The sequence below is a fragment of the Dreissena polymorpha genome, chromosome 12, assembly GCF_020536995.1.
Source record: "Dreissena polymorpha isolate Duluth1 chromosome 12, UMN_Dpol_1.0, whole genome shotgun sequence".
Classification (NCBI taxonomy): domain Eukaryota; kingdom Metazoa; phylum Mollusca; class Bivalvia; order Myida; family Dreissenidae; genus Dreissena; species Dreissena polymorpha.
In genome coordinates, this window is record NC_068366.1 from 63,099,153 (window position 1) to 63,122,335 (window position 23,183).

The 23,183-nt window shown below is 37.2% G+C and overlaps 1 protein-coding gene across 7 annotated transcripts in view; it reads right to left on the reverse strand.

Annotated features, from left to right (window-relative positions):
- Positions 1-441: 441 nt before the first annotated feature.
- LOC127853424 (arrestin domain-containing protein 4-like) overlaps positions 442-23,183 on the reverse strand; it is a 145,604-nt gene continuing 122,862 nt past the window's right edge. For all 7 annotated transcript variants that reach the window (XM_052387952.1, XM_052387953.1, XM_052387949.1 and 4 more), the window contains 7 exons: positions 21,621-21,775; positions 14,389-14,499; positions 13,713-13,936; positions 11,775-11,957; positions 2,219-2,401; positions 1,561-1,827; positions 442-466 (listed from right to left, as the gene is read on the reverse strand). In XM_052387952.1, the coding sequence (XP_052243912.1) occupies positions 1,573-1,827; positions 2,219-2,401; positions 11,775-11,957; positions 13,713-13,936; positions 14,389-14,499; positions 21,621-21,775 (1,111 nt within the window). In that variant the 3' untranslated portion in view covers positions 442-466; positions 1,561-1,572. The remainder of the gene's footprint in view (positions 467-1,560; positions 1,828-2,218; positions 2,402-11,774; positions 11,958-13,712; positions 13,937-14,388; positions 14,500-21,620; positions 21,776-23,183) is intronic.

Here is a 23,183-nt window from a genome sequence, read left to right on the forward strand (position 1 = left end):
GACCTCTGGGATAAAAATCTTAACTCTAACCACAGGACCACACAGTCTTTCGAATTAAACTTATTTTTTTAATATATTTTTAAATTGAAATGCGTAACAAATGCTTTATTTTTTTTAACAATTGCTTTACTTTTTTATGAATTTGATTGATAGTTATCCATTAATGAACATTTATGATATGTTACATATTTTTCTAAGACAAAAGTGTTATTTATTAAAATATTGTATAATATTGTTTAAAGAATCAATGAATTAAATTTTTTTTCAAATTTGCAAGTTTATGAACAAGTCCCAAGTGGTTGTGATAGTCCAAGCTTATCCCGACCTATTCTGTCACATGTACCATTCTGCCCAGCAGATTTCTTATGTCAGGTCCACAAAAGGATCACAACATGAACAATATTGTCCAACATTTCACTGCACATGGTAAAGGTCAGCTATCAAAGAATCGCTAGACTGGAAGGATCTGCAAAATAATAATGACTTTGGTAAGTAAATGTTGCTTTTGGAGGCCTTTTGGAGCTAAAAACTGAATTACATGGGCATATTTACGCCTGATACATTATTATATTTTTGCAAATAAGATTATCCTTTAGTATGAGTACTTCTTAAATAACTGATAATCATATAGGTGTCTTTGATAAAAAACTTGTTTTCCTCTAAGTACAAGTGCCATCACTTATCACACTTAATACCACCAAAGTATTACTCTGAATTTAATTGTGATATTGCCTTTAAAGGGATGGGAAAAAGAGACAAGTTTTATTTATTTATTAAAAGTTGGAAAATTAACTCTACCATACTGAGTTAAGAGTGAGTTGATATTGGCCCCCTATTTGAAGTGTGTATTATAAAAAGTTGGTGTTTTTTGTAAAAATATTTATGTTATTAAATAAATATATGTGCAAACAGAGGGAATGTGCATCGTTTACATAAATGTCTTTATTTAAAGAAAATCCCATTGATGTGCTCCTTTAAGGCTTGAGATTATTTCCAAAGCATGAAACTTGCAACCATAACAGCCAATCAAAAAAAACAATATTGGTTAATCTTAAACTGTGCAAGTTAATACAGAAAAGACAGCTCATGGTCCAAAATAATAAATGTTTGAAATGTTGCTATTTCATCACTATCATTGAGTAAATATAATTAATCAGACTTGATTTATCTATGCAAATAACAACAAACATAATTCACCCAAAAACTGAAAAGTTATCATATCTATACCCCAAAATCACCAAGCATACGGGTGCCAACGCTCAGCTGCGGAAGCAGTTTTGAATAAATAAAAGCTTTTTATTTAATTTTTTAAGAGGTCACAGTGACCTTGACCTTTGACTTAGTGACCCAAATATCGGTGGGGAGTGTAGAACTCATTAAGGTGCAGCTACATATGAAGTTTCAAAGTTGTAGGTGGAAGCACTTTGATTTTAGAGCAAATGTTCAAAACCTTGACAAAATGTTAAGGTTTTAGCACGCTGCGGACGGCCGACGACACGACGAGCTGGCTATGACAATACCTCGGGTTTTCTCAGAAAACAGCCGAGCTAAAAAAATTACCCATGAAATCTCTCAGGGGATATCATCGTCTTCTTCCCAAGGAGGAGCAGTAGGAATCATATTGCGCAGGCCGAGCTTGTCAGTAAGGAGCACTTGATCAGAAACGTTCTCGAAGAACGGGAAAGGACACGCACTGTCGCTGACTGTTGAGGGAAGAGGATGGTAAGATGTGCGGGGCGATTGTAGCTTGTTCACTGGTACCGTTCCAATAACAATGTCTAGTGGAAGTTTAACTTTTCGCGCTATTCCGGCTGGTTTTATGCTTAACTGTAATAAAAAATGCATTTAAATGTATATTTCTGTAACAAGAAGGCCGATGGACCTCAAGCACTCAACAGAGATCCAAAGGAACTTAATTACTCTGAGCTGGTTATTGTATCACTATAGCCATATAAAGGCAGACAAGATCACATTCCCAGACCTTCTTATTAGATAAAACATAACCATTTTCAAAGGGATATAACTTTGCATTTTTTAGGTAGAGCTTTTCCATAATAAAACTTGGTAAAATAATAATTTCATATACTCCAGGCAAGCTCATAAAATTTTCATAAAATTTGATAAAAAAATAAGTTCAGTTGGACTAAATATTTTGAACAGATTAAACAACATATTTTATGTTATATAACTCAAGGGCCATATGTCAACAAATGCCTACCTCCAGGTAGTACTGTATGTCAATGATCTTGCAGCCCCGCAAATGAGAGGGGGCCACGGTTGGGATGCTGAGTAGCTCCCTCTGCCAGGTCTGCTTACCCCTGGGGGCCACCCCACCCTTGTGGATCGTCACCAACGTCGATGACTCCGAAAAGCGGCCCCGAAACGAGTAATATGTAACATTCTGGAAGATGAAATACTGGATATGTAGCATTTGACAGATCATCTACAATGTTATATAGTTTTGTGTAAACTCTTACCTAACATACAAGAATGCACAATCAATCACTGATAAACAAATAACAATAAAAAAATCTATATTGCTACTTTCTTATGTCGCGACCAGTATTACCAGCCTGTTCTCCACCCTCTTTTAGCATATAATGTCATTATTATACAGCACATAATTTTTTTCAATAATTAGAAAAATCAACAGTAAACTTTGTAACAAGAGGGCCCAAGATGGCCCTAGTACCCTCACCTGAGAGGAGTCAGTTCATTCAATCTTTACCAAACATCAAACTTAACCTAGATATTGTCCAGACAAACATCCTGGTCAAGTTTCATCATTATTGAACCAAAACTCTGGCATATGGAGCGATTTTGTTTTTGTAAGATTTGACCTGGTGGCCCTATATTTTGAGTTGACCCCCCTTACCAAACATCAAACTTTGCTTACAAAAATAAATATTATGACCAAGATTCATAAAATCTGAAACAAAATTGGTGACCTCTAGAGTGTAACAAGGATTTTGTATAATATAATGACAATTTGGACAATCTAAGGGCAATAATTATGGCATTAATTATGTGATATATATTAAGCCAAAATGTGACTTCTAGAGTGTTCACATGTTTTCACTATATACATATAAAGAAAAATGCCCCGCCACTGGCGGCCATGTGTTTTCACCGATCTCGACCATTTTCAAAACTCGTCTGAGATATCAATAAATCCAATGTTTTGACCAACTTTAATGATGATTGGGCAAAAATTGTGACTTCTAGAGTGTTTACAAGGTTTCTCTATAGCCAAATAAAGAAAACTGCCTGCCCCCCCCCCCCCCCCCAGAACTAACTAGAACCATTTTCAAACTCTACTCTCATATCAAGGAAACAAATGTTCTCACTAAATTTTATGAAAATTGGGCCAAAAATGTGACTTGTTCACATGTTTTCACTATATACATATAAAGATATAAAGAAAAATGCCCCGCCCACTGGCGGCCATGTTTTTTCACCGATCTGGACCATTTTCAAACTCGTCCGAGATATCCATAAAACCAATGATTTGACTAACTTTCATGATGATTGGGCAAAAATTGTGACTTCTAGAGTGTTTACAAGGTTTCTCTATAGCCGAATAAGGAAAACTGCCCCGCCCACTGGCGGCCATGTTTTTCAACAGACTGGAACCACTTTTGAACTCAACCAACATATTATTAAGACAAACATTTTGACAAAGTTACATGAAGATTGGGCATGAAATGTGACTTCTACAGTGTTTACAAGTTTTTTCTTTTTTTTGACCTAGTGACCTAGTTTTTGACCCGGCACGACCCAGTTTCAAACTCGACCGAGATTTCATTGGGACAAAGCTTCTGACAAAGTTTTCATGAAGATCGGACAATAAATGTGGCCTCTAGAGTGTTTACTAACAAATGTGGACGGACGGGACAGACAACAGACAAAGACCGGTCACAAAAGCTCACCTGAGCAATCAGGTGAGCTTAAAAGATGCAATGATTATAATGCACACATGTCAGATGGATAACAAAGTTATAAGGTTTTCAAAACATCTACATGATAAATTCCATTTTTGATTGATTTAATAAGAAAATTCTATCATTTTGACCATTATATTGTTTCATGATCCTAGGCGTAAGCTTTCTTGAGTTATCATCCAAAAACCATTTTACTGTGTCAAGTAACCGTGACCTTGACCTAGTGACCTGAAAGTCAAAACAGGTCATCTGCAAGTCATGATCAATGTACCTATGAAGTTTCATGATCCTAGGTATAGGCCTTCTTGAGTTATCATCTGGAAACCATTTTTCTAAGTCAAAACGGGTCATCTGCAAGTCATGATCATCCTAGGCATAAGCGTTCTTGAGTAATACAATTTTACTATTTTGGGTCACCTCAATGTACCTATGAAGTTTCATGATCCTAGGCATAAGGGTTCTTGAGTTATCATCCGGAAACCATTTTTCTAAGTTGAGTCACCATGACCTTGACCTTTGACCTAGTGACCTGAAAATCAATAGGGGTCATCTGCAAGTCATGATTAATGTACCTATGAAGTTTCATGATCCTAAGCATAAGCGTTCTTGAGTTATCATCCGGCAACCATTTTACTATTTCGGTCACCTTGACCTTTGACCTAGTGACCTGAAATTAATAGGGGTCATCTGCAAGTCATGATTAATGTACCTATGAAGTTTCATGATCCTAAGCATAAGCGTTCTTGAGTTATCATCTGAAAACCATTTTACTATTTCGGTAACCTTGACCTTTGACCTTGTGACCTGAAAATCAATAGGAGTCATCTGCAAGTCATGATCAATGTACCTATGAACTTTCATGATCTTAGGCATGAGTTTTCTTGAGCTTTTATCCGGAAACCATTTTACTGTTTCGGGTCACCGTGACCTTGAACTTTGATCTTGTGACCTGAAAATCAATACATTGATATACTGTGAGTCATGATCAATGTACCTATGAAGTTTCATGATCCTAGACATAAGTGTTCTTGAGTTATCATCCAGAAACCATTTTATTCTTTCGGGTCACCGTGACCTTGAACATTGACCTAGTGACCACAAAATATATAGGGGTCATCTGCAAGTCATGATCAATGTACCTATGAAGTTTCATCATCCTAGGCATAAGCGTTCTTGAGTAAAACAATTTTACTATTTTGGGTCACCTCAATATACCTATGAAGTTTCATGATCCTAGGCGTAAGGGTTCTTGAGTTATCATCCGGAAACCATTTTTCTAAGTTGAGTCACTTGACCTTGACCTTTGACCTAGTGACCTGAAAATCAATAGGGGTCATCTGCAAGTCATGATCAATGTACCTATGAAGTTTCATGATCCTAAGCATAAGCGTTCTTGAGTTATCATCGGGAAACCATTTTACTATTTCAGGTCATCTTGACCTTTGACCTAGTGACCTGAAAATCAACAGGGGTCATCTGCAAGTCATGATCAATGTACCTATGAACTTTCATGATCTTAGGCATAAGCGTTCTTGAGCTTTTATCCAGAAAACATTTACTGTTTCGGGTCACCGTGACCTTGACCTTTGATCTAGTGACCTGAAAATCAATAGGGGTCATCTGTGAGTCACGATTGCTGTACCTATGAAGTTTCATGATCCTAGGCATAAGCGTTCTTAAGTAATCATCCAGAAACCATTTTACTATTTTGGGTCACCTTGACCTTGACATTTGACCTAGTGACCTCAAAATCAATAGGGGTCATCTGCAATGTACCTATGAAGTTTCATGATCCTAGGCCTAAGTGTTCTTGACTTATCATTCGGAAACCATCTGGTGGACAGACATACGGACCGACATGAGCAAAACAATATACCCCCTCTTCTTCGAAGGGGGTCATAAAAATCAGGGTTCGACATTAACTTTTTTTACAGCCAGACCATCGGACCAGCTCCTCTTAAAATGTACTAGCCCGAATCTAATGTCTACTAGACCATAAATGACATAGCAAATAAACAGAATTGTGTCGTGTAACTGTTTAATCAGGTTTTATCAGAACATAATTAGTGAACACAAGAAAGTTATTTTGATGCACAGAGTAAAAAATAAAATAAAACTATTTAACAACATAAATTGTTTGTTGTAATTACACTGTTTATCACCAGTTAAACAAATGATGTCTGTACAGCAGGTGACATTTATTAAACGTTCTCAAATTCTGGCCTCATTGACCGCTGTGCTCCATGCTACTACAGCTCCTATGCCCTTTTCCATCATAATCTGTGTCAGTTTTACCGTCGGATTCATCTTTATTAACTTATTTGTTGGACGAAAATCCAATCTTGAACAAAGTCACTCTTTAAATTTCATTCTCTCGTCTGCTACGCCAAAATGTTTACATTGATGATACCGATTTTCGATTGAAGTCGTAAAAACATGATGTAAAGTTCTACGACACTGCAGAAAATCATTAACTATTTCAGTGCTGGAACCGAATTTTGAAGGTCTTTGCAAACAGTTTGGATCCAGATGAGACGCCACAAAACGTGGCGTCTCATCTGGATCCAAACTGTTTGCTATTATGATAGTAATCTTTGAAAAAAAAATGAAGAAAATGAAGAAAATGCTAATTTGAGAAATTCAGCAGACAACATTTTAGCAGACTACAAATTTCCCAGCATGCAAAGTGTTAATATTCATGACAACTTTATCAATGGAAACAAGCTATTTCTGCGGGAAGCTCTCCTTCGCGTCTAAAAATAGTGATGAATCATGTGAATGCTCCGCGTTTATTTATATACGCTAGTTTTGTTCTGATGTAAATAATGGATACAATAGTTATTTTACACATAAAGAGAAAAAGGTTTTCGATTAGTTATAGTTATATGAATCAGTATATATTTTGTATATACGACCAGTCGGACAAGCTAGCCCACAGTTTTACTAGCCCGACCACTGATCTTACTAGACAATGTCTGTCGGACGTGCCTTAGTGTCGAACCCTGAAAATGTGACTTCCATATTGTTCGATCACAAGGTTTGACCGAAACCATTTTTGAACTCAACTCTCGTATCAAAGAAACAAATGTTCTGACCAAATTTCATGAAAATTGGGCCAAAAATGTGACTTCTAGAGTTTTCACGTTTTCACTATATACATATACAGTCCAACCTGCCCGAGCGACCGCCTGTTAATAGCGACCAACAGTCAATAACGACCACACCGATTTCCTCCCGAACAATTTCACTATATATTGAACCAGCGAATAAAGCCCACCTGTGAACAAAGACCAACGACCACCCTTTTACATTTCCAAATCTACATTTTGATAGCTTACAACGACCACTGCAATCATAAAAATCAACGATTTAGCAACTTTCAAAACACAAAATGGCCGCCAGGACGCTGCGTAGTCACGTGATACACATCTTACCAGTGGACTTGTCGGTCGCTATGGAGATATTGGCAAGTGACAGTTGATTGCACTCGATAGCAGTTGTTTGTTTATTTAACATGCATTGCTAATTGGTAGTCGCCTGCTTCTTTTATGCATTTGACAGTTTGTCAAGAGTGTAAACATTTGCCTTTGTATTTAAGTGACTCGCGATTAATGTACTAATTGCCGAAAATATCAAAGACAAATATGGGGCTTTCATAAACTCATTAAGGAAATTAACGGTTTCATATCATTTACGATGCTTAATAAAGACGGGGCTGGTCAGAGATTTTCACTCGTTTTTAACCAGGTTTTCCGAAGGAAAAAACTGGTTATTAGATTGGCGAATGCGGGCGGGCTGGCTGGCTGGCTGGCGGGCTGGCGGGCTGGCTAGCGGGCGGGCGGAACAAGCTTGTCCGGGCCATAACTTTGTCGTTCATTGTGAGATTTTAAAATCATTTGGCACATTTGTTAACCATCATTAGACGGTGTGTCACGCGAAAAAATTACGTCAATATCTCCAAGGTCAAGGTCACACTTTGAGTTCAAAGGTAAAAAATAGCCATAAATGAGCTTGTCTGGGCTATAACTATGTCATTCATTATGAGATTTTAAAATCATTTGGCACATTTGTTCACCATCATGGGACGGTGTGTCGCACGAAAAATCACGTCAATATCTCCAATGTCAAGGTCGCCACGACTAAAAATAGATTTATTTTAAAACAAACTTACAAAGGGGGTTAATTTTGTTTGTTTATTTCAAAAGTTCAGTTTGAGTTGTCTCCCTTTATCAGATTTTTTTTCACAATGAAAACCTGGTTTTGTGACAATTTTGTCCCTTGTTTATGTTATTTTACATTAACTTCTTCATTTCTGCACCGATTCACTTCAAATTGATACTGAACCTCTCTTATGACAATACTGTCAATCTCAGCTATGCATGGCGCCATTACCAACCCTAGCGCACCCCGCCCACATAGGCCACGCCCTACCAAAATTGCCTTTTACTATAATTTCTTCATTTCTACACCGATTCACTTCAAATTAATACTGAACCTCTCTTATGACAATACTGTCAATCTCAACTATGTATGGCCCCATTACCAACCCTGGGGCACCCCGCCCATAAAAGGCCACACCCACATAGGCCACGCCCACCCCAAATTGCCTTTTACGATAATTTCTTCATTTCAACACTGATTCACTTCAAATTGACACTGAACCTCTCTTATGACAATACAGTTAATCTCAACTATGCATGACCCCATTACCAACCATGGGGCGCCCCGCCCACATAGGCCACGCCCACCCAAAATTGCCTTTTACTATAATATCTTCATTTCAACACCGATTCATTTCAAATTGATACTGAACCTCTTTTATGACAATACAGTCAATCTCAACTATGCATGGCGCCATTATCAACCCTGGGGCGCCCCGCCCACATTGGCCACGCCCACTCAAAATTGCCTTTTTTCTATAATTTCTTCATTTCTACACTGATTTACTTCAAATTGATACTGAACATCTCTTATGACAATATGGTCAAACTCAACTATGTATGGCCCCTTTACCAACCCTGGGGCGCACTGGCCATAATAGGACACACCCACCCAAAATTGTCTTTTACTTTAATTTCTTCATTTCTACACCGATTTAATTCAAATTGATGCTGAACTTCTCTTATGACAATACGGTCAATCTCAACTATGCATGGACCCATTACCAACCACGGGGCGCCCCTGGGTCAAACATGTGGCGTGGGGATACGCGTCGGCCTCTGCTGCGCCATTTCTAGTTAATTGAATAGGCCAATGAATGGATACTGACAAGGCTACCAGGAAATCAGCCTGTATTAAACTCAGTATTTGTTTTATTATTTACAATAGTAGCTCATTTTATTTATCTTTTTTAGCTCACCTGATTGCTCAGGTGAGCTTTTCTGACCGGTCTTTGTCCATCCGTCCGTTTGTCCGTTAATATTTGCTCTTAAACACTCTAGAGGCCACATTTATTGTCCCATCTTCATGAAACTTGGTCAGAAGCTTTGCCCAAATAAAATCTTTGCCAAGTTCGAAACTGGTTTGTGCCGGTTCAAAAACTAGGTCACTAGGTCAAAAAAAGAAGAACCTTGTAAACACTGTAGAAGTCACATTTTATGTTCAATCTTCATGTAACTTTGTCAAAATGTTTGTCTTAATGATATCTTGATTGAGTTCAAAAGTGGTTCCGGTCTGTTGAAAAACATGGCCGCCAGTGGGCGGGGCAGTTTTCCTTAGTTGGCTATAGAGAAACCTTGTTAACACTGTAGGAGTCACAATTTTTGCCCAATCATCATGAAAGGTGGTCAAAACATTGATTCAATTGATATCTGGGACGAGTTCGAAAATGGTCCAGATCGGTGAAAAAACATGGCCGCCAGTGGGCGGGGCATTTTTCTCTTTATGTATTTAGTGGCAGTTTTCCTATTTGGCTATAGAGAAACCTTACATGTGTATAAACACTCTAGAAGTGCCCCAACCCCCATAACTTTTGACCCAGGGGTCAGATCAAAATTCTGACACTGTCACCGTCGCACAAATGCTCATAGCTACCATGTATGTAAGTTTCAAGGTTCTAGTGCTAATAGTGTAGGAGGAACAAAAAAATTTGTCGTACCCATTTTTTTTTCCGTAACCAAATCTTTTTTTGTATCCATTTTTTTGGCATAATTTATGTACCCAAAATTTTCGTACCCATTTTTTTCCTACCCAAAATTTTTGTAACCACATACACAATTGTGGTGATGTAGATAAACTTAAATAAATACTTTTATATCAATCCTCTTCAAAAGCATCGTCACACCAGTACTGTCAGTACTTTGATTATTAATAGTAATAGTGATAACAACAAAAGACTTGAATTTTTACATTTCCTAAATGAAACCCTACTGTCGTTTAAATATTTATTATCCACTACTGAATGGGAAGCAAATCGGATATTGACGTTAGTGGTCATTACTGTATAAATGACAATGTTTGTACCACCCGCGCGCGCTCAGAAATCGGAAAAAACCCACAGCGCGCGAATTCCGAATTAAATCTATTCAAAGCATTCAAACCAATTTTCATGATCTCAATTAAAAGCATATAAACCAATGTTCATTATCTCAATTCAAAGCATTTAAACCAATGTTATTGATCTCGATTCAAGGCATTTAAACCAATGTTAATGATCTCAATTCAAAGCATTTAAACCGATGTTCATGATCTTAATTCAAAGCATTATGAGGATATTTACTGTGACAGCACCTTCGACCTTGACTTTGACCAGTTGATCTAAATTGGCATCTACCTTTTTTCCCCAAGTCACCATAATAACAATTTGCATAGCTGTATGTCAATTGTTCTCTAGATAATACATGGAAAGATCTATTGACTGACAAACCTTAAGAATCTATTGACGAATTGACAATTGAAAAGTAAAATGTCCCTGCTTCTTGAAAGAGGGGCATTCATACTATTGTCCAAAGCTTTTACTTGAGATGTTCATATTGAATCCGTAGCGTCTAGACTATGTTCCTCTATGCACAAACAACAATACTTTATACTCATTTCATCAACAACCCCATAAAAGAAAAGCATGCAATATCTTGACAACATTTTAAACAGTGGTTCGATAGCAAATGAAGTAACATCAATGCATATGGCTTTATCCTAGACAGAAATTACATCAGATGCATCATCTTGTTGTAGCTCATAGCAACACAGTAATTATATGTAAGTCTGTTTTCCTTTAGGTAAGTTTTAATGTATAAAACAAAGACCTTATTGACGATAATTAGGTCAGCAAACTATCTTTCAAATCACACATTCTAACTAATGAACTAAGTTAAAACTGAACCTTTGTTCCCATTTTAACATTTTCCAATCAACGTAATTTGTTCAATGATAAAAAACATTTTCTAATTTGTGTAAGTAAGAAAGAAATCTCTGTATTTTTAAACGATTCAACTACAATCAAAATAATTCATGTAACATAAGAAAAAGATAAAATGTAAAAAAGATTAAAAATAAACCAGGTAGGCCAGGCAACTTCATATCAAAGTTCATGATCAACAAGTGGATCTTACAATTAATAAATCATGGAAACACTACAAAATTGAGCCTGGTTCTGGTAACACTCAGTTTAATGCATGTGTGTGAAGTGTTGTCCCAGAATCAGGAAGGCCACTTCTCGCATAAACACGAATTCGCTAAAAAGAGACTTACTATAAACAAACATACCATAAAAGCTGAAAGTTTAGTCCATGATTAGTCTTTAGGGACTGCACATGCAAATTTTGGATGACACTTTATGACCATGCATTAAGCCCAGTTTTCCCAGAATGCATTTCAGTGACAACAACAACATACCTGAATCAATGAGACTTGAGTGGAGCATATTCTTCGCGTGCTGAGATTTTTAATTTCCGCCCACACAGGGATGGCTTCTTTGATGGCGTAGCCTTTCTTCTCGAGTTTGATGGAAGCCGTGACAGTTCCCGATATGCAGCACCAGGAGCCTATGGCCTCAAATGTGTCGTTCTCAACTGGTAACTGCGGTAATGGAGGGAAAATTATTGAAACTGTTACCAAGAATCCTGTGAGTGTTTTTCTTTTGTTTTGGAAAATAGAAATCGAAGTCTTTTCTTTTACTTATTTGGAAAAGGTCATAGCCTATCGATTTAGAAACAACTATTGCTTGAATAGCTGATTTTGTAAATGCACAAGAGATGTGTTTGTCAGAAACACAATGCCCCCTAATGCGCCGCTGTTTTTTTGTTGACCTTTGACCTTGAAGGATGACCTTGACCTTTCACCACTCAAAATGTGCAGCTCCATGAGATACACATGCATGCCAAATATCAAGTTGCTATGTTCAATATTTCAAAAGTTGTTGCAAAACTTTAATGTAAGGTTAAAGTTTTGGTGTGTATTGTTTTACCTTTGACCTTGAAGGATGACCTTCACCTTTCACCACTCAAAATGTGCAGCTCCATGAGATACACATGCATGCCAAATATCAAGTTGCTATGTTCAATATTTCAAATGTTATTGCAAAACTTTAATGTAAGGTTAAAGTTTTGGTGACAGAATGACAGGCAGACAGGCCAAAAACAATATACCCCCGATCATTCGATCCGGGGGCATAAAAAATTGGTGTAAGTTTAGATTTAGGGGAAAACTGCATGATATAAAGATTCTTTTCATTTGGACTAACACTTAGAAAGAGCTATATTATATATTGTGAAAACGCCCTGATCAAGAATGGAGATTCTAGGGAATAATGATGCACATTATTGAGTGATCCAAGAAACCTTTGATTGAACCAAATCAATAATTACACAACACTGTATCAAGGACAGAGCATAAGACTAAGCTATCTACTTAACAAGTGTTTTATCCAGTAACTGTTGTTTTTTTCCTGTAATTACCCTACCTATCTAAGTTTTTTTATCAAAGTTGTGAGGTTAATAAGCTTCATAACTCTGCTGCTCCTAATACCATCAACAAATGCAGATTCATTCAAGGTGAGCTGCTGCTATGTTCCCTTGCAAATAGAGTTATTCTTGAGTATGGCCAAGATACCATGCCAACACACATTTTCATTAAGTTTCATTAAGATTTTCATAAAAACTGTTGAGAATAAAAGTGAAGTAATTAAAATTGTCTAGCAACTGACCAACCAACAGACATACGCAAACTACGCTCTTTCTTACATAGGGACACATAAATACATATATGAGACCAGTGTTTATATACCACAAAAAAAATCATTCTGTCTTCTGTTTTCCCATGATTTTTATTTCCAATGTTTTGAAGTAATTATTTACCATTGAACTATAAATTAATAACTTGGATTTGGATTGGTGAACTAAATTCTTGAGTGAAAGACATCAAGAAGTCAATTTGTTTGTTTGTAATTTCTGTTGCCCTTACCAGTAATACCAATAACTCAGTTAATTGACTCACACATTTACTATGCAAGCGTAGTTGATCTAAGCTTTTTAAATGGACTCTGGTAAAATGGGACTTACTGCATTTGTGTAAACTTTTGTCACAGATAGGCCTGTGCAGTCTGCTCAGGCCTATCAGGGAAGACACTTTCTGCCCTCCACCAATATGGATTGTAACTAAGAAGAGAGGAACGGAGAGGAACTGAAAGTGTAATCCCTGATCAGCCTGTGTAGAGACTGCACAGGCTAATTAGGAACAACATTTTACCCACATACATTAAACCCTGTTTTCCCAGAGCCTAGGGCATGTACAAAGGTAAGCACCAATGTATTTAAACCCTTAAGAGTTATATACCGAGGCGTCCGGTTCCTTGTTCAAGTCAAGGTTTGATATGACGGCAAACTTGCTGGTGCGCTCGTGGTGGGGACCCCCTGGCGTGGTTATAGTCAGGCGGGCAAAGTAGCGCAGTCGTCCATGACGACCCTTGAAAGATGACGGTAGCTTTGACGGAAGTGTGAACTCGAACGGGAAATAGTGAGAACCAGCGTGTAGGAGGTCTTCTGGATTGTCTTTTTCACCTGAAGGCAATTAGAGGATGCAATTATCTAATAATTGGCTGATGAAATAGGAGTTGATATATTTAGCTGCAATACCTTATTTCAATGTTTAAGACCATAGTTTTAAATAAATCCTTAAGTGGTTTATTTTTATCTTTATAGTTATAATTTTACAGAAACTTTGACATTATACTTATGCAGGATTATGTACCAATGTACATTTATACAAATATACAATTTATGCAAATGAGACCTTGACTACCATTATGCTAGAGCTGTCGCTTGTCAGCAATAGTAAATTTGTCTACTTTTGAAAACATTTTTTTCTGTTCTTCAACAACTAACGCCTAGGTTCTCACTGATGACCTAAATTTGATAGGAAGCATTTTTACCTACTTTTGATCGGAAGCACTTTGGTGTACTATACACCCACAGAGTTGACCTACTTTTAATGGGAAGCTCTGTTGACCTACTTTTGACAGGAAGCACTGTGGTGTAGTTGAAGACCTCCTCGTCGGATGCCTGGATGTCACTGGAGGTCATCCACTCGACCTTGGCCTCTCCCACAGCCTCCAGGCACACACCTGCACGATAAATGATCCTCGCTCTGATAAAATGGGGTTTACATCATGTGCCTTAACCCTTACAGTGCTGGAACCGAATTTTAAAGGCCTTTGCAAACAGTTTGAATCCAGATGAGACGCCACAAAACGTGGCGTCTCATCAGGATCCAAACTGTTTGCTATTCTGATAGTATTCTTTGAAAAAAAATGAAGAAAATGCTAATTTTAAAATTCAGCAGACGACATTTTAGCAGACGACAAATTTCCCAGCATGCAAAGGGTTAATGTAGTCCCATATCAGCCTAAACTGGATTTTTACTAGGAAGAGACTTCCTTTACATGAAAAATACAATTAGAGTGGAAACTGTCATCCCTGATTAGCACTCAATTAGGATGATACTATACACACATGCATTTAACAACATCAAGTCATCTACTCCACCTTGGCCTCTCCCACTACCTCCAGGACCACACCTGCACAGTGGGACAGGTGAAACAAGATTTTTTTCACAAATAGATCTAATACTTTACAAGACACTTTGACATGTTTCTAGTCCCTTGTAAAATAAAAATAAATTAACAATTGTCTTACTGTATTCAAGTTTCAAAGGCTTCATTTCCAACCTCAAGATACTGATGAGCAGAAAACAGCATACAACCTTAACAGTCTGCTAGTAACATGCAGGGACATTCAGTACGTTTGTGAATAATAAATGATGCTGAGTGAGTGAAACATGCAAACACTACAACAATGTTTGGCAAAGTCATTGATCTACACCCAAATGGAAGTTATTTACATGTAACCAAATGCAAGGTCATGTTACTGTACCCAAGTGCGAAGTCATTTCACAGTCCCAAAGCAACGTTCCCTATGTGTGTAAACAGGTACAAGGAAGTATTACAAAGCCAAATATGTGTCTTGTTCTGAGAAAACAGGGAATAATGCATGTGCATAAAGTGTCATCCCAGATTAGCTTGTGCAGTCCGCACAGACTAATCAGGGACAACACTTTCCGCTTAAACTAGATTTTTGTTAAAAGGGAATTCCTTTAAAGGAAAAATACCATTAAAGTGGAAAGCGTCGTCTCTGATTTGCCTGTGCAGACTGCACAGGCTAGTCTTGAAGGCTAATCTGGGACAACACTTTACGCACATGCATTTTGCCCAATTTTCTCAGAACAAGATACATATCATGGTTGTGGTGAGGTTACCAGGATCAGATATTAAAAATCTTCATAAATATTGCCTGGGCTTCAGTTGAAATATGTGCACCTATTATATGTGAAGTTTGACCCGGGTTTCAAAAATTAAAACACTGCAATGGGGCCATGCTATGTGGGGTTTAATGCATGTGTGTTAAGTGTCGTCCCAGTGACGACACTTTCCACTTTTATTATTCTTTACGTTTCAAGGAAGTCTCCTCTTAGCAAAAATTAAGTTAATGTGGAAAGTGTTGTCCCTGATTAGCCTGTGCTGACTGCACAGGCTTATCTGGGACGACACTTTATGCACATGGATTAAACCCCATTTTCACAGAGCACGGCCTGATTAAAACAAGTAAAAGTCGGAGACGGGTGATGCTCCCCAAAGTTTTTTTTTGTCACAATATTGCACTATATATTCAGATAAAAGGAAACGTCTTGAGGGCACAGTAGTTTGGGGGACAATTATTTTTTTATAGAAAATTTCAAAGGGCCATTACTCTGTGAAAAATCATCCGACCAGAACCCGCTGATAATATGCACATCTACTCTTTTGGTAGCAAAGCTTCCCATAAAGTTTCATTGAATTTCGGTCATTAGTTGCTGAGAAATAGCCCAGACAAAAATAGTGCATGGACGGACAAATGGACGGACGGACACACAGACTGACATACGAAGCGGCGACTATATGCTCCCCCTAAAATAAATTTTGGGGGAGCATAAAAATCCAATTGAAGGGCATCCTTCAGGAGCATGAGAACTGAATCTACTTTATAATAAATTTGTTTAAATATCAGAAATATGTATTAAACACTAGGGACAAGACAAATGCACACCAGTCAATATTATATGATTTAAAACAGAATTTAAGATTAAAAAAAAAATCCATATAATTGTTAAATTGTACCTGAGTTTTTTTTATGTGTACTAAAAAACAATAATAAGTGAATTGTAATTGAATTGTAATTCTTTACATACCATACTAAACAAGAGATTGCCAAGCAAAATGGTCCCCTACCGGTCATAACAACCAGAATTATTAAAGTAGGAACAAAATGAAATGACGTGCATTATCATATTGCCATCTATCCATGTTTTAAGTTTCATGAAAAAATATGAAGAACTTTAAAGTTATCGCAGGATCCAGAAAAGTGTGACGGACAGACTGACAGACAGAGCGCAAACAGAAGTCCCCCTGGTTTCACTGGTAGGGGACAATAAAAAGATTCTATGCTATTGTTCCAGTAGGTCAAAAAACAAGAAGTCAGCATTACCTATTTATTTTAAAAGCAAATGCTCACTAAATACAATAGTTTTATACTCAACACTAAAAATCTGCTGTCTACTCTGGGGGGGGGGGAGGGGCACAGATGGAAGTAACTGCTGGTATCTGCATCTTGGTTGAACCAGAGACGTGTGGCAAAGTCACTACCTCACATCCCCACCACTACCCCCCGCAACCTAGCTCACTTCTAACTACCAGCCTCACTACAATACCCCACCCCCATTTTAAATAACTTAAACAACAACAAAACAATATCAATATGTCAATAAAAACCACATTTGTAAGCACTTTGAAAAAAATCTGATATAATATACTCATACATATTTTTTCAGAAAACTATTATTTAAGTGTTTAAAAATGCTTTGTTAAGTTGTTTGACTAATACATATTATGTTATGTTGCATGTTTGTGTTTTTTTAAGTGATTAAAATTGTTGTTTTTTGACATATTGATAATATTTGATTATCTTTCACAAAGGAGGGGGATGGTAGTATTTAGGAGAAGGACTTGGCCACCTGCCCAACAACTGTGTGTTGAATTTGTTAGACTATACAACTATAACTCTCACTAACAAATGTTCATCTATATTTTTTATAATATTGCCCTTCTTATGAGCCTTTAGAAGTTGACCATCTTAAAAAGTATGTTCCTAAAATACAATACTAAAACCTTATGCACAGGGCTCAACATTTACCTAAAAACCAACTTGCCTTGTCGGGCAAGTACTTTGAAAATCTACTTGCCCTAAACGTAAAGCCACTTGCCCAAACATGTAATGAACTTTTTATATGTGTTTTTATAGATTCAAGGCGAAAAGTAATGCACCCAGAAATGAACAATGAGCTCTTGTCATCACTGTACTGTTCACAGGGTTTGCAAAAAATTGCTTCTAACGATTCATCATTTCTCAACCATTCAAAGTCACTTTCCATTTTTGTCAAAAGTTGCGTTTTCGCTTTAATTCGTATTTTTTGGCACTTTTGGATATTTTTTCTGTGCAATTTTCATTGGATTTTGCAGACTTACTGTTACTTATAAAGCTGAAGCTAAATAAACTAGACATTTCTCCTCTGCTAACAGTACTGTAAACACCAAGTGAACCGTAACAAAAATGTCAATTGACGTAAAGCAAAAGATTGTTAAAAATGTATCTCGCAAAATATGAAATATATATATATATATATACCGAAGCTATTTATTATTGTTTTTATTTAGTTATATAATTTTAGTAGTTTTCTTTGTGACTGAAACCACCAACGATGTAATAGTAATGAAAAAAATCAACACACTAGCATTTGAAAGCCGATGTTTGGAATCCCATTAGCCATTTACCGCGTTTCTAAAAATAAGTTTGGAAATGCATGCCCACCTTGCTTAGTTAGTTTGGACTTCAGCAAAAACAATCGCCAAGGTAAATTCATGAATTGGGCAAATCATTCATATTTATTTGTACTATTTAACCACAGAAACACACATTTCTTTGTGTGTTTTTTGCACTTGCCCGGGTGGATAACTAGATTATAAAATAACTTGCCCGGACCCAACTTTTACTTGCCAGGGGCAATCGGACAACCGTTAATGTTGAGCCCTGATGCATTTTATGAAAGATGCTCTTTACAAAATGTTCACCTTGTTTTCAGACCTGTCTGTTCAAGCAATTGTTGTACAGGAAAAATAATTTATCAGTTGCAAAAATACATTTTAAAACAAACTCTCTTACAGACCTGTTCGTATAATTTTGTGACATGTTGCTGTGCAGGCAATTAATATACAGCAAAAACAGTGACTTAGCGTCAGTTTCCAAAATATCAAAGTTTTATGCAACAGGAAAGATATACAGTAAAGGTCCAGAAAAGTATTTCCATTGAGTTATATATATATCTGCATGCCTCTATGTAACTTTTACCAGTTGTTGTATTCACCCCTAGCCATTTAACAGTCTGTAATATATATATTTTGCCAAACTAATCACAATATCTTCTGTGATGCTATTTGAACGCACAGAAGTTCTTATCATGGAAGAATTGACATGGCTTGAGTTCTCATTCTGGATTCATTCTTTAACAAACAGAGGACTCGAACTGACAGGTAAGCATGTCGTAATTTGATGCTGCAACCTGTTAGAACATGACTTTATGCATCTGCTCACATATCATTGTTTTATTTTACCTGAGTTTAAATTGCAATACAAATTTATTACAGCCATGGTAAATAAATATTTCTTATGGTATGAAACAGGTTGTTAGCGGAAGGAAATAAAATATCTGGCATTCAAAAGGAAGATATCAACGGCGATAGTCATGTATATATGTTATACACTATACAACAAGCAGAAATATCGTTTAGACCTTTTGAAAAATAATCACAACAAACTGCTTTATAATCATATTCTAATATCAAAGTCACAGTATGTACTCCAGAAATATTTTTCCTCTTTTACTCCATGTTCCATTGTAACCCACTCTACCAAGTCAGAACAGCCTATTTCCAATACCTCATTTTATCTATGGCCAATCTCCCTGTGCAGTCAGGAAACAGGTGTGTCTAACAGGTGGGCAAACACACCAATAGCTTCCTAATATCTGAGAGAGGTGCTCCTCTATTAAAGAGTACAGCAGGTAAACTGTTATCTTATTTTAACAAATGCTTTCAAAAGAAGGGGCACATGCTTATCTCTCACCAGCTAATGGCTTTTTAAATTAAAATCTGGAATATAATATTCTGATGCAATTTCATATCAATTAACTAGACAATTAAAAATACAAAACATAAAATATTTTGTGTTTGAAATACGCACATTCTTTTACTTTGTCATGTTGGATATCAAACCAATTTTTCTGAATAAATGCTCCCAAAGTGAAACATGTTTACCACAACATAGTTAAGCTCTGTTTTAGTTCATGTGAAATGCATCAGTTCAAATGCATTTGAACATTTATATCAATCAAGTTCACATGATAAACAACACAAGAGTGTAAAACAAGCATGATTTACTGCCTTGCCGGACAAATATGAAAAACAAAACTCATAAAAAGGTTATTAAAAACCCATACTACACACAACAGACATGGGTAACAGCAATCATTGAAGACCTACAAGAGAACGTTCCCAGCAATGTTGGCAAGTTAAGGGATGAACGGATCCGATGGATAAACAAACAAGATGCCATGCCATTATCTTGCAACCATCATATCATACATGTTTCATAAATTGCTCATGCAAAACCCCAGAGAAACATTGTTCGCGTTCATGGATAATTTGCAGTAAGAACATTCACCGTACAGTAACAATATTTACTATGTAATAACTTTCACAGTTGTGCTGGAGTGAAATAATTATGCCATCATCACATGGAAATATTACCCTGTACAATCCTCTAGGAAAGGCATGTGGGGGGCTTAAGTTCAGATCCAGTACTACAGACTCCCAAAGTCAATTACCATTGTAACCATGAGGTCACATGCAGCTCTGGGTGTCTTTCTTACAAGACACTCTCTGTTTAACCTTTTCCCACTCAGAAGCAAAGTGAAAATGGCAATATACCTGCAAACAGCATAAAACCAGAACAGCCTGCAAGTAACTCGCAGTCTGTTCAGGTTTTATGCTGTTTGCTGCTCATCAGTACCTGAGGTTTGGCAATGAAGCCTTTAAAACTTGAATCTAGTAAGAAATGCCTATTATAATTAAAATTAACTTTCTAAGGGTCTACAAATGTGTCAAAATGGGTATTTAAGTGGTGAAGGGTTAAAGCAGGACTATTGCATGATTTTGCAGAAAGTGTTGCCCCAGATTAGCAGCAAACAGCATAAAACCTGAACAGACTGTGAGCTACTTGCAGGCTGTTCTGATTTTCGCTGTTTGCACATAGCCGTTCTTTTCTTTGCTTCTGAGTGGGGAAGGGTTAACCTAAGCAACAACTTTATAACTATGAAATAGTTGTAGCAATAGGTGTTGGTGCTCAATGAAATGGTACAATAGACAAAATTTGTCATTGAAGAACACATGGATGAACAGACAAGAGTGACAGAGACAATTATTAGGAAAACAAGCAAATTCGTTGAATTGATATCCCCCGCCAATATGCTTCTGGACACAAAAGTGTTATATTTGACACTCAAAAAAGCATTTTTTCAAGATACAAAGGGCCATAACTCCGTTATTATCCGATGGCGTACAATGCCATTTGGCGTGCATTATCCTCTTTACATTCACATATATACTCATACCAAGTTTCAATGATATCTGCCAAAGCACTTCCAAGATATGGCTCCAGAAACAAAAAAGCATTTTTTCAAGATACAAAGAGCCATTACTCCGTTATTTACAAAATGGTTTACAATGCCATTTGGTTTGCATCATCCTCCTATCCATATATATACTCATACCAAGTTTCAACGAAATCCGCCAAAGCACTTCCAAGATATGGCACCGGACACAAAAGTGCCAGCTGGACGGACGGAAAGACGGACGGACGGACAACCCCAAAAAAAATATCCCTCCGCCTCTGGCGGGGGATAATATATTTCACAACTCTGCAAAAGATAATGATGGAAAAAGCAGTGACTGTTTAAACCCCTTCTTTTGCTGAGTTATGATACAAGTTGCCCAATACAACAGAAAAGGGCTTCAAAACTCAAAACGCATTTCACACGTACTCTGTATAAATATGGGCTCCTTCAGTATAACCCAGCCGTAGCCGTAAACAGTGTCTCCCACACGGTAGGTGGCAGTGGGATTGTTGAAGATGATCTGGAACTTCTCCAGGCGGGACTCCATGCCTCCCACCTGACCACCACTACATGAGCTGCTCCTGAAATCAGAAACAACATTTTAGCTTCACTGTTGGAAAACGGGGCTAACCCTTTTCCACTCAGATACGCATTTGAACTTGTTTGTATTCTCTTTGAAAATCAAATTAAATTAAATAATATTCTTAATACCGGTAAATTCAAGTTTTAAAGGCTTCATTCCCAGCCTATAAAGATGAGCAGCAAACAGCATAAAACCTTGACTTACTTGAAGTCTGTTCTGGTTTTATGTTGATTGCCTATATCCATTTTCCTATTGCTTCTGAGCAGGAAAGGCTTAACGTGTGTGCATAAAGTGTCCTCCTCCCAGATTAACCTGTGCAGTTTGTACAGGTTTAATCAGGGACTAAATTCAACAGAATGCTCGTCAAGGCAGAACTTTGTCCTCCCTATCTAGCTCACTCAGTGCTACAGGAGAAGTTCTGTTTTCCCTGTTTACTACATCTAGCCATGTTGACAGTTCTGACACAAAGCATTTGGTAATGATTAACAGTCTAAATACTTGGCAGTTATGATGTCATCGGAAGGGTCTTTGTTAGAGTCTCTGATCGATTAATAAGCTGTTTTCTTTCTTCCAATGCATGTTTTGTTATGCTTGTCTTGCACAGCATGTAGTTTGTTTATGTCTTTTTGCATATATTTGTCTATAATGTGATTAATAGATTGCTACTTGCCATCTGTCCAGGAATGGACTATTGGGTGTTAACAAATACAAGGAAAATAGACACTGGGAGACCATTATTAAATATAATGCTCTCTAACGGTTGGGGGAAAGAGAAGTTGTCACTTAAACCATCAGAATTTAAATTCAACTGACTTTCAGTTTGACCAAGTGTCTGAATGAGAAACAAGGGCTGTTTGTAAAACATGCATGCCCCCCATATGGGCTCTACGTTGTAGTGACAGCCATTGTGTGAATATGTTTTTTGTCACTGTGACCTTGACCTTTGATCTAGTGACCTGAAAATCAATAGGGGTCATCTGCGAGTCCTGATCAATCTACCTATCAAATTTCATGATCCTAGGCATAAGCCTTCTTCAGTTATCATCCGGAAACCATGTTACTATTTCGGGTCACCATGACCTTGACCTTTGACCTAGTGACCTGAAAATCAATAGGGGTCATCTGCGAGTCATGATCAATGTACCTATGAAGTTTCATGATCCTAGGCATAAGTGTTCTTCAGTTATCATCTGGAAACCATTTTACTATTTCGAGTCACCGTGACCTTGACCTTTGACCTAGTGACCTGAAAATCAATAGGGGTCATCTGCGAGTCATTATCAATCTACCTATCAAGTTTCATGATCCTAGGCATAAGCGTTCTTGAGTTATCATCCGGAAACTATTTTACTATTTCGGGTCACCGTGACCTTGACCTTTGACCTGGTGACCTGAAAATCAATAGG